At 35.0% G+C, this 14,000-nt stretch overlaps 3 protein-coding genes across 4 annotated transcripts; 1 reads left to right on the top strand and 2 right to left on the bottom strand.

Moving 5' to 3' along the window:
* The first annotated feature begins 141 nt into the window (after positions 1 to 141).
* Positions 142 to 1,372, top strand: LOC106399333. Of its 2 annotated transcripts, none has more exons than XM_013839808.3 (2): positions 142 to 328; positions 904 to 1,372. In XM_013839808.3, the coding sequence occupies exons 1-2, from the start codon at positions 157 to 159 to the stop codon at positions 1,227 to 1,229; spliced, it is 498 nt and encodes a 165-aa protein (XP_013695262.2). In that variant the 5' UTR covers positions 142 to 156; the 3' UTR covers positions 1,230 to 1,372. The 2 variants fall into 2 exon arrangements, 1 of the variants encoding a protein (XP_013695262.2); XR_001279991.3 differs by having other exon boundaries at positions 195 to 328; positions 865 to 1,372.
* A 3,578-nt stretch (positions 1,373 to 4,950) lies between these two features.
* On the bottom strand, positions 4,951 to 7,050 carry LOC106401782 (angio-associated migratory cell protein-like). The gene is made up of 8 exons (XM_013842362.3): positions 6,791 to 7,050; positions 6,656 to 6,703; positions 6,535 to 6,576; positions 6,190 to 6,455; positions 5,886 to 6,117; positions 5,685 to 5,800; positions 5,434 to 5,592; positions 4,951 to 5,326 (listed from the first exon to the last, which is right to left on the bottom strand). The coding sequence occupies exons 1-8, from the start codon at positions 6,906 to 6,908 to the stop codon at positions 5,087 to 5,089; spliced, it is 1,221 nt and encodes a 406-aa protein (XP_013697816.1). The 5' UTR covers positions 6,909 to 7,050; the 3' UTR covers positions 4,951 to 5,086.
* An 85-nt stretch (positions 7,051 to 7,135) lies between these two features.
* Positions 7,136 to 11,357, bottom strand: LOC106401127 (somatic embryogenesis receptor kinase 1). The gene is made up of 11 exons (XM_013841575.3): positions 10,829 to 11,357; positions 10,260 to 10,392; positions 10,103 to 10,174; positions 9,879 to 10,022; positions 9,721 to 9,792; positions 9,566 to 9,637; positions 9,374 to 9,486; positions 9,153 to 9,284; positions 8,747 to 9,088; positions 8,265 to 8,659; positions 7,136 to 7,622 (listed from the first exon to the last, which is right to left on the bottom strand). Exons 1-11 carry the CDS (start codon positions 10,914 to 10,916, stop codon positions 7,308 to 7,310), a joined length of 1,878 nt encoding a protein of 625 aa, XP_013697029.1. The 5' UTR covers positions 10,917 to 11,357; the 3' UTR covers positions 7,136 to 7,307.
* Between the last annotated feature and the right edge of the window lie 2,643 nt (positions 11,358 to 14,000).

The raw sequence follows: 14,000 nt of genomic DNA, 5'->3' as shown, positions 1-14,000 counted from the left end.
AAAAATGACTATAAATCGCATCTCAGGCGCTCCTGCTGATAAACCGGTTTGAATCAGTTGGAATCGATTCCAGATTAATTTTAGATAAGAAGGAAATCTATTGGTTAAGACTTAACCGAGATTATCTGGTAAGAAAAAAGTGGTAAGCGGTTAAAAATGTCGAGTCATTCACGCGGGAAAATCTCGCTTGTGGCGGAGCGTGTCGCCACGCGCAGTAAACTTAAAACTATTAAACCCCTCTTTGAGCTTTCTGGGGTCGTCATCGAAGCAATCATCGCCTCGAGGCTTCCTCTTCGTCTTCTTCATCCAGTCCGAAAATATCTCAAGGGTAAGTTTGCATATCCAGATCTCAAATATTTCTCCCTCTTTGACTCTAACGCGCAATTTGAATTGAATTTCTTGTGGATCTTTTGCATCCATCTCACAAATTTCGTCAAAACCATTTGATGGATTTCTAGGGGGAAAATTTGTATTATCATTTTTTCTTCTTAAAATGAAGTCTAGTCTCTCAAGTGTTTTGTCTATCATAAATCTGTTTGTGTATTCAGAGCTACCAGTTACTAATAGCTAAGTGTTAAGCAATGTGGAAAGTAATGAGCTTTTAGCTTGTTTTCTTTATCTACTTACTTAATAGTGGTTTATTAAAGAATCATCCTCGAGAAGATATTGCTGTGATCTTTTTGTTGACACAGATTTTGTTTATATAATGAGCTTTGTAATTAGTTTATATAGGAATTTACTCCACTGACTTTGGTGAATGGCTAGTTTAGTTCTTCTTCTTTTTTTGGAAAAAGACTCCTTTTGAAGTTCTTGTTCGATAGAAATGGAATTTGCTGAATCGTTTAGGCTTTTGTCAAAATCCAGGAGTCCTATAAAGCAAGTGGCCTTTCTTGTGACTCATAGGAAAAGAAATGAGCTTTGCGTGCCTCGTGTGCCACAGTGTAGAGAGCCCGGCCCACTCGTTTAGAAGCTACTCTGTTTCTAGCTCAGACAATGAAGGAAGATGCTCCGTGATTGCGAGCTGCCTCTCAAGGGCATCACTCATTCAAGCTGCTAGATCCAACACTTTCCCTGCTTCATCATCCTCAAAGGTAACCCCACAACCCAATTTCCAGGAAAGTGACCTGATGATAACTGAAGGAGCCTCGCCAAGGTTAGTGCGAAGCCGTGCGGTGAGAAGAGACATTGTCAGAGACTGGAACTTCAACGAAACCGAGTCTGAGCTTTAAATTTAAAACAAGTCTCACTCTCTTCTCTTGTAGATTAGTATCACCATGAATGGTTCAACCTCAGGAGATCTTATATTCATCACTTGTCAAGTTTTGTATTGTGCTTACTGCTTTATAAACCAATAATATAATATTATTATCCGCTTTGTTACAACTTAACTACACGTTAGATTGAAACAAGAACTTGGGAAAGCAACAACATACAGTCTAAGTACTATCTCTTAAGCTGTCTTAAAAATGTTAAAACAAACTGGTCACGTGATGTGAGGAGGGGGTTAGGCGTTGGAAGGCACGTGGTAGAATTTGCCTTTGCACAAGCACTTGTAAACGACAGGGCAAGCCTCGGAGGAGGAGCACGTGGAAGTAACCACAACGAGCTTGCATGGTCTACATGGTCCACAGGCGTTCGTGCAGTCCGGTATGCTTGACCCGCTTGCCATATCTACAACCAAACAATCGATTATTAATCAAATACATCAGATGCATATAATATATAGTTTCGATTCTCTTAAGATTGAATCATGTAACTGCGAAATGATACTAACCGTTAAAGAGGTCTACTCGGAAGCTATTACTACTAGCCACGAGTTGAAGAAGAAGAAGAATCACGAACAAAGATACTGATTTCATTTAGTTATGATTTAGGTTATCGTATAAAAACTCTTTTAAAATGGAAGAAAATGTTATGAAGAAACGATGAAGTGTAGAGTTGAAGATCGATGAGGATATATAAGAGAGTGACAGTAACATTTTTAATGAAATAGTGTTAGATTCACATGATTCATCCTCATTTTTTATTCATCCTTTACTTTTCAAAGGCTTTCACATTCTTTGATCCTTATCAATTAATTTTGCGTCTTCATACTGTTTTGTTTTATTTTTAAGAACTCATATTCTGGCAACACACTGGCATGCACACTCATATATCTGTATTAATATATATAAACTTATGTAAAGGTAAATATATATCTGACGACTCATTTCATTATCATCAAAGTCCTACCTGCCATCAAACGTGACTCCTAGAGACCTTGCTATTAATGAAGTCCTCACTCTTTGTTCACTCTCATTTACTTCCAAGTTCCAACATAGCCGTTTTAGCATTTCTCACATCAATTCTACAAAAATATCTTTACTATTATATTACTAAAGTATACTACTCTCTTTTTTTCAGTGTAAGATGTTTTAGATAAGAATTGGTGTTTCAAAATATAAAATGTTTAATATTTTTAAAATAACTTTCTTTATTGAAAGTTGACTGATTAATAATTTTTAATTACAGTATTTGTGATTTGTTAACTCAGTTTAAATGTATAGTATTAATAATATTATTTTTTAATTAATTTTATTATTTTTTGTGATTTTAGTCAAAATATGTTACAATATACTCCCTTTGTTTCTTAAGAATATATGTTGTAGAATTTTTACAAATTTTTAAAATATATGAAATTTTGATTACCAATGCATTATTTTGTAACTATATATTCCCTATAATTTTTAACCAATACTCTCTCTGTTTTTTTATATATAAGTAGTTTTAGTTAAAAATGTTAGTATCAAGAAAGTTATTACTTTTGAAAAATAGAATTTAATATATAAATTCAACTAATAATAAAAAGCATGCATTATTAGATTGGTCATACAATATCTAATTAATGCAATAGTTGCTTTGGATTATGTAAACATGTTATATTGTGAAACAATTTTTTTTGGCTAAACCTACTTACATATTAGGGGTGATTGGTTGAACTGTAACTGTAGAAATTTTACTGTAGAATTTAGGTTGTATGATTTTTTTATTTACTTTTAAGTGATGTAGCTTTAAAATTGATTGCTACAACAATACATTTTCTACGCCAAGAAAATGGAGCTTTAGAAAATAAAGTTTTTACAGCTATTTTTTTATTTGTTTGTTATAGTTTTAAAAAACAAGATAAAGCATGATTGGTGATGTAAATGTTGTAGATTAATATTAAAGATAAAATCAGCTTATACAGTCCAACCAATCACCTCCATTGAACATAGGGAGTATGATTTTAACAACCACAATTTCATTTTAAGTTTATATTTTCCATTAATTTATACATTGGAAACATAAAAATGTAAACAATATTATTTTCTAAAAAATGAATATTTTTGAAATGAAAGAGTATAGAAGAGAAAGAGAAAGAGAGAGAGAGGGGGTATTTGATACTATAATTTTTATTGAGTTTTGGGACATTTATGGGATAAATCTCATGACTCAATTGGGCTTCGTCCCTGACATTAATTTTGGAGCAGCCTAAAGAAATACTAACGGCTAACCAGCACCAACACGTGTCCTTATCATATGAGCCTGATCCGGATATGTCAATAAATTCCATTCGGACTTGCAAAATAATTAATGTTAATGCTCTTTCTTTTTTAAGAAGTTGATTAGTGTTCAAAAGTTAAGAAGATACTAAAGTGAAACAATTGAATGACTAAAATTATCAACAAAAAAAACTCTATAACTTCGAATATAAAGTTTTTTTTCAAGAATTTTTTTAAAACTTTAAATTTGAAAATTTGAGTAGTGAAACTCTATATTTGAAGTTTTACTACTCAAAACTTCAAATTTAAAATTTCATATTTTTATTTGTATTTCAATCCCTACTTATATATCACATTATGATTCTTAAATATTTATGTTTATCGTTTTAATCCTTAATTTTTTTATAAATCATAAACATTTCAATTTTTATTTTATAAATTTAAATTTTACACATAAAATTAAATAAAACTTTTAAGATTTAAATATTTAAAACGAGATTTAGACTACGACAATATACAAAAAAAAAACTTTACAAAAAAAACTTTACAAAAATTATACGAAGACCTAACTATTACACAAAATTAAATATTACAACAACACTAATAGTCAAATAAATTTGATCTAGAACTTTCAAAATCTGCAAAATATTGTCCAAACAAATTTAGTGTAGTCGAAGATGGTTGTTGTGGTTGTTTTTGATGTTTTTCGTATGATTCTTTATTGTTCATATTGAATGTATTCACGGATATTAATATCATCGATAGAAGTTAAGTATTTTCCTCTTTTACTTTCTTGTTCAGATCTAATGTATTTACAAATATTAATATCATCCGATTTCAACAATTTTTAGCTCCTAGTCTACAAATTAAAAAATAAAGAGTTGTTTTTTATTTTGGAATACACTAATTGATTATATATCCATTAGATAAATAATTTATGAAATAATATGTTATTTTGCTTGAAATTTAATATTAATTATTTACTTCTATTTAAAATTTTATATTTAAATGTAACATTTTATTAATTAATATTATTGTAATATTTTTATATATGTGCTAGTTATCTACAAAAGTTTTATAGATTTAAATTAATTATAATAAATATAAAGACCATATTATAAAATATAAATAATTTTGAAATTAAGTTTGAAATTTTGTAAGAACACATTTAAACTCTAAATATAGAATTTTTAAAATTTTAAAATAGAGTGTCTTTTTAGTTTTTTAGAGATGCTCTAAGTGATTTAAATCTTAACAAATTAACTTACAATATTCATGATGTGTGAGCTAGAATGAATGAATGATAGTGTGAGTTGTTCAAAAAAAAAAAAAAAAAAAAAAAAAAAGAAGAGCTAGAATGATAGTGTGATGTGTGGTGCTCAGCTAAACTGCTAAGAGCTAACTGATATTTGCTTATTAGCTACACAAGAAACATAACTATTGATATTGCATTGCATAGATAATTAAAGTAAAATGTTTTCATCCCTTATCCGAACCCATAACGAGAGGTAAATAAGTACCATATAAAACTGGACATGTATGTTAACAACTGTTCTCTCCCTTGCCTACGCCGTTTTGTTTAGGAACTCAGATGTCTCGTAGACACGAGCAGTGTTATCAACAGAGACCGAAACAACGAACTCGGTGTTGGCAGAGACTGAGATGGCCTGGACCGCATCTTGGTGGCCATGGAAGGTATGGACGCAGTTGCCTAATAAGCTGTCCCAAACACTCACCGTACCATCAGCACAGCCAGTGGCCAAGTACTTGGAGGTTCCCACCCAAGTCACACATGTCACACCTTCCTGTAATAAAAAAAAATAGAGTAAGAGGGACTTGTTGTTTGTCATTCCAATCTCTATTTTGTATTCTATCACATAAGAGAAAACTACAAGAGTGAGGAGGATTATACGGCGTGGTCGCAGATGAACCTGGGAGTTGAATGCTGCAGATCCCAGATGATAAGCTTCTTGTCCATCCCACCTGTTGCAGCCATAGGGATTGTTGCTGAGCTTGGTGAAAACTTCACACATTCAACTGACTCTGTATGAGAAGTCAGAGAGCTCACCACCTATTGGTATATGATTATGCACAAGTCAAACTTCCTTCACACATTAAACCAATATTGTGAAATGCAAGTAAATGAAGGCAATAAAACAAAACCTTTCCGGTGACTATGTTGACAATGTGAACAGAACCGTCTTTTGAGCCACTGATAACAAGACTGGAGTTAGAGTTGATGTCCAAGCATATCAGCCCTTCCGTATGATACGGATGACCTACATGAAATCAAAGGTTAGGTTCCAAACTTAGTGTACATAAGAAGCAACATGTAAACCGATGGAGAGAGTGATGTTCACTTGCCTTTAACCACATGAATGCTCTCACAAGTCTTTGGGTTCCATACTATCAAACTAGCATCATCAGAGCCAGTACAAATTAGTTTACCATCAGGGGTGAAGTCACCGCAAGTGACACTTTGGTTATGACCCGCAAACATATTAAGATAAGCCTCTTTATCAGCATTCCACATCCACATAGAACAATCTTCTGATCCAGCCAACACAATGTGTCCTCTCGGATGCCACTTCACCCACTGAAAACATCACACATGTTTTAGTATTATGAGATCAGAAGAGAGTAACTAACCATCATGGTTTATATATACCTCGATTCCACCACCAGGACCGTCCAAAACACACTTCAAAGCCCCTGACGATGAATCAAAGATCTGAACAACACCATCCAATCCTCCAGAAGCAAGTAACTGTCCATCGTAGCTAAAAGCTAAAGAGGAAACAGAGTCCTTGTGACCAGGAAGCTCAGCAGCCCAGTCTCCGTTACCAATCTTGAAGAGAAAGCCTTTGTCATCTCCACCTCCAGTTGCTACAAGGGTTGGATCCGTTGGGCTACAAGCCAATGCATAAAGCTCACCTGTGTGTAAAGATAACATCCTTAGTTTTTTTCATGAAAAACTGCAAATATCTTGAGTGATCATATAAAAAGGAGCTACCTTTGTGACCGGTGAATGTGTGAACAGAGTCATCGTTTTCATCTGCAATAACAACAACAAACCATTAACTTTATGCAGACACAGAAGATAGAATAGAAGAGGTGTGGTGATGAGTCACTACCAAACTCTTCATCACCATCATTGTCATCATCATCTGCGTCAGGAAGATCTGAATCCACAACCACAAGAGTCACATACAGCTTAAAGGTCACGACTTTAGGAAGAGATAGAGATGATTATGAAGAAAAGAATCAACCTTCGCCGTCGACATCGAACTCATGGATAACATCGGATTCACCGAGGAAAACGTCTCCCTCATCATCATCTTCTTCTTCTTCCACTGCTGGGTTATTACTCTTCGCTGTGTTACTCATCTTCTACTCCTCTCTTACCTCACCACGGCGAAGAAGCAAATGGGTGAAGAAGAAAAGAAACAGAGAGGCGGCGGAGAGGGAGGTGTGACGTGTCACGACGATTGAGCTCGGAGACAACACTACAAAAGCCCTTTTTAATGTTTTTTTTCTCAAAAACTACGCCGTTTTACTTATTAGATTGTTATTCAAAGAGCCAACGTCGGATAGATGTAAAAATGACGTCATAATGTTGGAAGTATTATGCAATTTGTTATTCATTTTATACACAATCTGACACCAAATCTTACACAACAAAATCACATTATCTTCGAATGTTAATTGTCAAATAAAGAAAAAAAAAAAAGAAAACTTGCCTAATTTTATAAAAATAATTATTTTCTCTTTTAAAATAGTTTTGGGTTACCTAGGACCAGATAACTCAACGGCATGCAGATTATAAGTAGAATCAACGATCCAATCAGAGTGAGGATTAGGACTCAAATCAATCTCTTCCCTCAATATCTCACCTTTCTGCCACTCGTCCCATCTCTCAGCAAGCCCATCTCCTTCCAGCATCCTCACGACTTCAGACATCTTTGGTCTTTCCATCGGTGAACCTTGCGTGCAAAGCAACGCCACTTGGATCACCTGTTCCAACTCTCTCTGCTCGTAGTTCGTCTGAAGATCAGGATCCACCAACATCTCTAGCTTCTTCTCCTTCAACAACCCTTTCACCTAAAACACACACAACAAGTTAGCAGCTTCACTGAGGGTTTTTGAGATCAAAGTTAGCGGCTTCACTGAGGTTCTTGAGATCAAAGTTAACAGTAGGCTTGGGCACATTTATCCGGGACTAAGAAACCAAATGAAATTTCAAAGTTAACTGGGCGGATCCTATACCAAAAACCGAATATCCTACAAATACTATTTAAAATACAAATTATATATTTACAAATATTAATTATATTTAATTTCTAAATAACTAAATATCCTACAAATACTATTTATTATCTAAATTATTTAATCCAAAATATTAAAAATTATCCGCACAACCCGAATTATCCGATTACAACTGAAAGACCTGAATTATCTGAAGTTTTTACCTATTTTTAAATAGAATCCGAGCCAAATTGGACCAGAATTTTTTTTGGATATTACTCGGTTCCCAACTTTACCAACTCAAACTGAACCAAAAACCGACATAACTAAACTGAAAACCAAATTCTGTAAATTCCTCAACTGTTACTAAATTTTTAGAACCGAAAAATCAAAAACCAAAATACCCGAACCTAACCCGGACAGAAAACCAAATGCCCAAGCCTAGTTAGCAGTTTCATTGAGGATTTTCGTGATCAAAGTGAGTAGCTTTATGCTTACCCAGTCAAGCAACATGACGTCGTCGTCGTTAGCTAGCCTCGCAAGATCGAAAGCTCTCTGTCCCGTGATGAGCTCCAAAAGCATGATACCGTAACCGAAAACATCCGTTTTCTCCGATGACTTCCCCGTCGAGAGATACTCCGGAGCAATGTGACCAATAGTCCCACGAACAGCCGTGGTCACGTGAGTGTCTTTGTAGTCCATCAGCTTCGCTAATCCAAAGTCACCAACCACAGCTTCGAAGTCCTCATCCAACAGAATGTTCGCTGCCTTCACATCGCGGTGAATGATCTTAGGGTCGCAGTGGTCGTGCAAGTAACACAAACCACGCGCTGAGCCTAATGCTATTCTCTTACGCGTTGGCCAATCTAATGGAGCCTGTGACGGTGGCCTCTCTGCGTTGTAATAAACCAATCCATTAGAGAAAGAAAAAAAAAAGTTTTAAAAAGATGTTTTCTTCTTCTTTTTTTTTTTTAAATTACCTCTGAGACATGAAGCAACGCTTCCGTTGGCCATGTAAGGATACACGAGCAATCTCTCTGTTGGTGTCATGCAGAAACCTCGTAGTCTCAAGAGGTTTCGGTGAACCGCCATGCTTATCATCTCTACTTCTGTCTGAAACTGAAGCTCTCCTCCTGGTGTTCGCTCTTCCTTCAGTCTCTTGACGGCGACGAGAGTTCCGTCTGCTAAACGGCCCTTGTAGACTTTCCCGAACCCTCCTCTTCCCAGTATGTTCTTGTTGCTGAACCCGTCGCTTGCAACTTGTAGCTCACGCAGAGAAAACCTCTTGAGCTGTCCTAGATGAACCTCTGGATCCTCCTCGGCTGCATAGAGATTTTGAAGTTAAAACTTTACTCAAAAGAGTTTGTAGTTACTAATAGTACTCACCAGGTACGTCGAAGAAGATATCTTGTGGCTTTCTTCGACGCCACCAAGCAAATGCTATTGCAGGAGCAGCAAATAGCAAAGCAGCACCTGCGGCTACTCCACCAGCTATTGCTCCAGTTATACCGTACCCACCTGAAAATCACATTAGATGCATCAAAACACTTGATAGAGAAGCGAAGATCTTATCTTCTGCTGATGTAAACTGAAAAGAGGAAACTTACTAGGGGTGGAAACTGGTGGAGGTGGAATAAAAGGCGGTGGAGGAGAAAACGGAGGAGATCCAGGACATGGGTGACTTGTAACAGGTCCACAGAGGTCTAAGTTATTAGCAAAACTGCAAGAGTCAATAGAGAGTTTCAGTTGTTGATAAAGTTGAGATACTTGACATGATAACTGATAACTGAAATGTAAACCTGATGGGTGTGAAGAGTGAGAAGGAGCCATTGTCAGGAACCGAACCAGAGAGTTGGTTATTTGATAGATCTCTGTGTTAATTGCATTAACTCAAAACAAATCAATTAAAGGAGGATAAAGCAGACATAGAATGAAAGATGATGAGAGAACTCACAGCACTTGAAGGGTAGTGATATTGGTCAGTGACATGGGAATAGAGCCAGTGAGAGTGTTGTTGTTAAGCCGGCTACTCTTGCAAGTAAAATATTCAGAAAAGAGTCAGAAACAACTAAACAATACTGTGACTTAGCAGATAAAAGCAAGTGTACTCACAGAAACCTAAGCTTTGAAAGTTTTCCCAATGATTCAGGGATGGGACCAGTGAAGCTGTTTAAGTAAAGATCCAAGCTCACTAAGTTTGTCAGATTCCCCAGATTGCTAGGAATAGGGCCAGTTATGTTGTTACTGTAAAGCTCTCTGTTAAGAAAGTAAAGAAACAACATTAGAAGAAGATTTAAAACTACAATTGCAATCTCCAGTGCATAAGTGTGACTTACAAATACTGCAAATTCTTGAGAACACCAAGATCCGGAACTAAATGGCCAGACAGCTCTGCATTTCCCAAATCGCTGTAGTCGACACAAAAGAAAATAAGCCATGTCAGGGAAGGGACATTGAAAATTCAAAGTGAAAAGAGATAGTAGGAAGCTTTACACTCTGATGACGCTGTTCTCGTTGTTGCAAGTGACGTGGAACCATGTGCAAGGATTCACAAGAGTAGGATCCCAGCTCTGCAAGACATTGTTGGGATCAACAAGAGTGACCCTCAGAGTATGCAACGCATCACCTGTAAACAAGAACCATAGATCCACAAGATTAGCACAAAAAAAAAAAATCTAATTCCAATAGAAATAACCTAACAGGTCTGGTCTCTTTAAGAGATTCAACCACCAATCAATAACTAAGCAAATCTGATATAAAATCAAGACCCACCAATCACAAACAAGCCAATTCTCACCAAACTTTTATCAGCACATGGAAAGAAGAAACAGTGGTCTGTAAATAGTGGATTCACTGTAAAATAACCACTAACTCTGAACATCCACAGAACAAACATCTTCTCATAATAGAAAACAAAGAACAGTCATCTTCAGAGCAGACAAGAACTCAAGTAAAACTAAAACCAAAGAACCAATTTTTCTAACTCAAATTACAGACAATGTGAGAGGAGATCCACTCCACATAACCAGTTAACTAAATCAGAGCGTTGAGTAGCTACAAACCTTCCAGATTAGCAGAGGCAAGCCAGAAGGTCTGAATCGGCAGTAAGATGAGCGAAACTAAGATAAACACCAGACGAATCGTCTCCATTTTTGATTCCACAACAATGCTAATCAACCTTCAGATCCAACATCACCTCCGAGAAACCCACAAAATCCCCCCACCCAAACTCAAATTCCAAATCCCTAATCAATCTCTGAGCTAACGAAGGAAACCCATTATCGATAGCAACGAGTTGGAGAATAAAAATCCTTGCTTTCCGGCGTTCTCGTCGTCTTTTCTCAATCAAACCACACTCACACACACACTCTCTCTCTCTCTCTAGCTTTGAGAAAAGGTTTTGCTTTTGGGAAAGATCTACGTGAAGTAATAATAACAAAGAGCTCTCTTTTTTTTTTTTGTTTTATAAATCTTATTATTAAGCCGCAAACAACAAAGCCTGCCAGAGAAAAAACTATGATTACTACTGTTCTTCCTCTCTTATCCTTTTTTTTTTCTCTCTTTTAAAATATTATTTTTGAATAAAATATTATGAATTTTAGTTTTATATCTCTCAGCATGCTTCTCTTATTTATGGTCATGCAGTGTGAGTGATGAAGACGAGGAATATAGCTGCCCGTAACGGTACTGCCCGCTTTTTTGGCAGTCAAATAAACGGGTTCGCGCGAGATCGTTGAAAATGACGTCACTTTGATTTTGGGCAGTAGTTGAAGCCCCGTTTTTCATCCTGGTCAAAACCTATGTGAGTCTCTCCATTAATTTAGATACGATAAAGAAAAAAAAAGAGAAAAAAAAATACTTTGTCCAAAAAAAAAAGAAAAAATATATAAATACTTTATGTATGTTGCTAAAAAAAAATATAAATACTAGGCCTGGGCGTTCGGGTCTTCGGGTCGGGTTCGGACCGGTTCCTTTCGGGTCTTAAATGTTTAGACCCAATAGATACTTAGAAATTTTCGGTTCGGGTTCGGGTCGGTTCGGGTCTATAATTAAAATACCCATAATTTTTCGAGTCTATATCGGATCCGGGTATTTATGATCTGAAAAGGACATGATATACCTAATTCCATCAACTTTAGTTGAATATTTGTCATATATATCTAAAATTTTACAAAAAAACTTAAATAAAACTATTAATAATTAAAATAAAACATTTTAAAACTCTAAATATTACATTTTAAAGCTTTATATTACTTAATAAATGTTAAAAAATAATAACAAATGTTGTTAACAAAAAATATTTCAACTAAATCATAAAATAATATATATAAAATATAACACAAAAACATCATAGTTCTAGATATACATGTTTTTAAATCGGGTACAAATCGGTTCTTATCGGGTCAGATCTATTCGAGTCGGTTCTTTTCGGGTCTGGGTCTATTCGGGTCGGTTCCTTTTCGGTTCCGGTTCTTTCGGGTAAAAAAAATTTAGACCCAAAAAGTACTTGTAAATTTTTTGTTCGGTTCCGAGTCGGGTATTTTTGAATCGGTTCCGATTCGGGTCTTCGGGTCCAGGTTAAAATGCCCAGGCTTAATAAATACTTTATTAAACACAAATTATATAATAAAATAAATCAAGAATAGAATATAGATGGCATAAGAGTTTTTACAAATATTTTCAAGATTCTTGTTTTAAAACCTCTCATCATTCTCTCGCTTGTGTTTTTGCTTTTTCATTATTTTAATTGTTAAATATTTTTAGAGAGATTCAGAGATTTGCCAATATAAAACTTCATTTTTCTCTGGAGTAATTTTAATTTTATAAAAGAGCTAAATTTATTTCAGTCCTGCTTTATCTTTAGAATAAAAAATAGAACAATGAATAAAAATAAAAAGGTTATTCCATTTAAAAAGTAAATTTATGTCATTATGGAATAGAAACTAAAATGGGACTGGGGCTCCTTTTTAAAACTCAATTTTAAAGTAAATTATGGAATTGAGTTGTAAATAATCTTATGTGGTAAAAATGTTCTAAGGCAGAGTTCGCAAATCCCAAATTTGAAAGAATAATGATTTTAAACTATAATCTACGCCATTCATTACCTTTGAATATGATTAGTAGACTGATACGCATTCCGCAAAAAATTACAAAGGAAGAATCTTTCAAATTGCGGCTCTAACGAAAATGCTGTGAATCTATGCACCTAAAAGGTCTGCTTCACTATCGCCCAATTGAAAACCTGCATTTGACCAAAGCTGGGCCGATGGGACAGCTCCAAAATTTCACAAAACCGGCCTAAACATAAACTATTAGGTAAATTTTCTATCAACACATATCTTAAGTGGTTGACATAAGAAAACATATCTCAAACGAAAGAGAAAGAAAGACATGAGAAACGAAAAAGGTAGACTACTAGAGAGACCCACAAGAAGTCTCGTCTTACAAAAAAAACGTTATATAGGCATGACACTGTAAATCCTGGAGACCTCTAAAAAAAAAGTTACAACTCCATTTTTAGAAGATTATCACTATCTCTTTATTCTTAAACTTAAACTAATCTAAAGAAATTATATTTACAATGTTGAATTCTAGACTTTCTGATGTAAAAACATTCATAAACTTTGTAGAAAACCCGTAGGTAATAGCTTTTTATGTTTTTCACAACGTGAATTCCCCAGAGAACCAAATTTTAGCAAAAAAAAAAAAAATCTTCCGCAGAGAAGAAATGGAAGCCTTTTCAAATTGAGTTTTTGTCAACAATTTGGTGGAAGATACTGTAGAGACGGCGAAGACAAAATTTGGCCAAGTTCCACTGTGGAGTACTATGGTGTGCTCTCAATTACTTTACTACTATTCCACAATATTACAGAAACTCGTCTTGAAATTGTCTTCTTACAATATTTTTCCCATTCAATGAACACATCGAGTAGTGCAGAAAGTAAAATAAAGAAAAAGGCAAAATGTATTTGTTACCCTGTAAATATCACACATTATGCTTACACCATGTGGTGGACTCTTTATGCTGAAAAGGTTTCTAGAACAAAAATAAAAGTAAAAACGAACCTACCAGTCAGTTCAGAAACATTTTCAAAATAATGCCTACAATTATTAATTGTGCGTGTGGCTATGACATTTATATAATCTGTAGCTATCCAGTGGGTGAATTGTAAATTCATAACATCTCATAATGTCATTGATTATTATAAAGAAAATCCTGTTGAGTTAGATCTG

This window comes from Brassica napus, chromosome C6 (assembly GCF_020379485.1).
Source record: "Brassica napus cultivar Da-Ae chromosome C6, Da-Ae, whole genome shotgun sequence".
Lineage (NCBI taxonomy): Eukaryota > Viridiplantae > Streptophyta > Magnoliopsida > Brassicales > Brassicaceae > Brassica > Brassica napus.
This window is presented reverse-complemented; position numbering and strand designations above follow the sequence as displayed.

Excerpts from the sequence above, each read along its gene's own strand:
- LOC106401782 (XM_013842362.3), bottom strand. The coding sequence starts at position 6,908 with ATGAGTAACACAGCGAAGAGTAATAACCCAGCAGTGGAAGAAGAAGAA. Across the intron at positions 6,577-6,655 it reads TGATGGTGATGAAGAGTTTG|ATGAAAACGATGACTCTGTT; the intron begins GTAGTGACTCAT and ends TTGTTATTGCAG. Across the intron at positions 6,456-6,534 it reads CACATTCACCGGTCACAAAG|GTGAGCTTTATGCATTGGCT; the intron begins GTAGCTCCTTTT and ends CTTTACACACAG.
- LOC106401127 (XM_013841575.3), bottom strand. The coding sequence starts at position 10,916 with ATGGAGACGATTCGTCTGGTGTTTATCTTAGTTTCGCTCATCTTACTG. Across the intron at positions 10,175-10,259 it reads GAGAACAGCGTCATCAGAGT|CGATTTGGGAAATGCAGAGC; the intron begins GTAAAGCTTCCT and ends TGTCGACTACAG. Across the intron at positions 9,487-9,565 it reads TCACTCTTCACACCCATCAG|TTTTGCTAATAACTTAGACC; the intron begins GTTTACATTTCA and ends TGACTCTTGCAG.
- LOC106399333 (XM_013839808.3), top strand. The coding sequence starts at position 157 with ATGTCGAGTCATTCACGCGGGAAAATCTCGCTTGTGGCGGAGCGTGTC. Across the intron at positions 329-903 it reads AGTCCGAAAATATCTCAAGG|GAAAAGAAATGAGCTTTGCG; the intron begins GTAAGTTTGCAT and ends TGTGACTCATAG.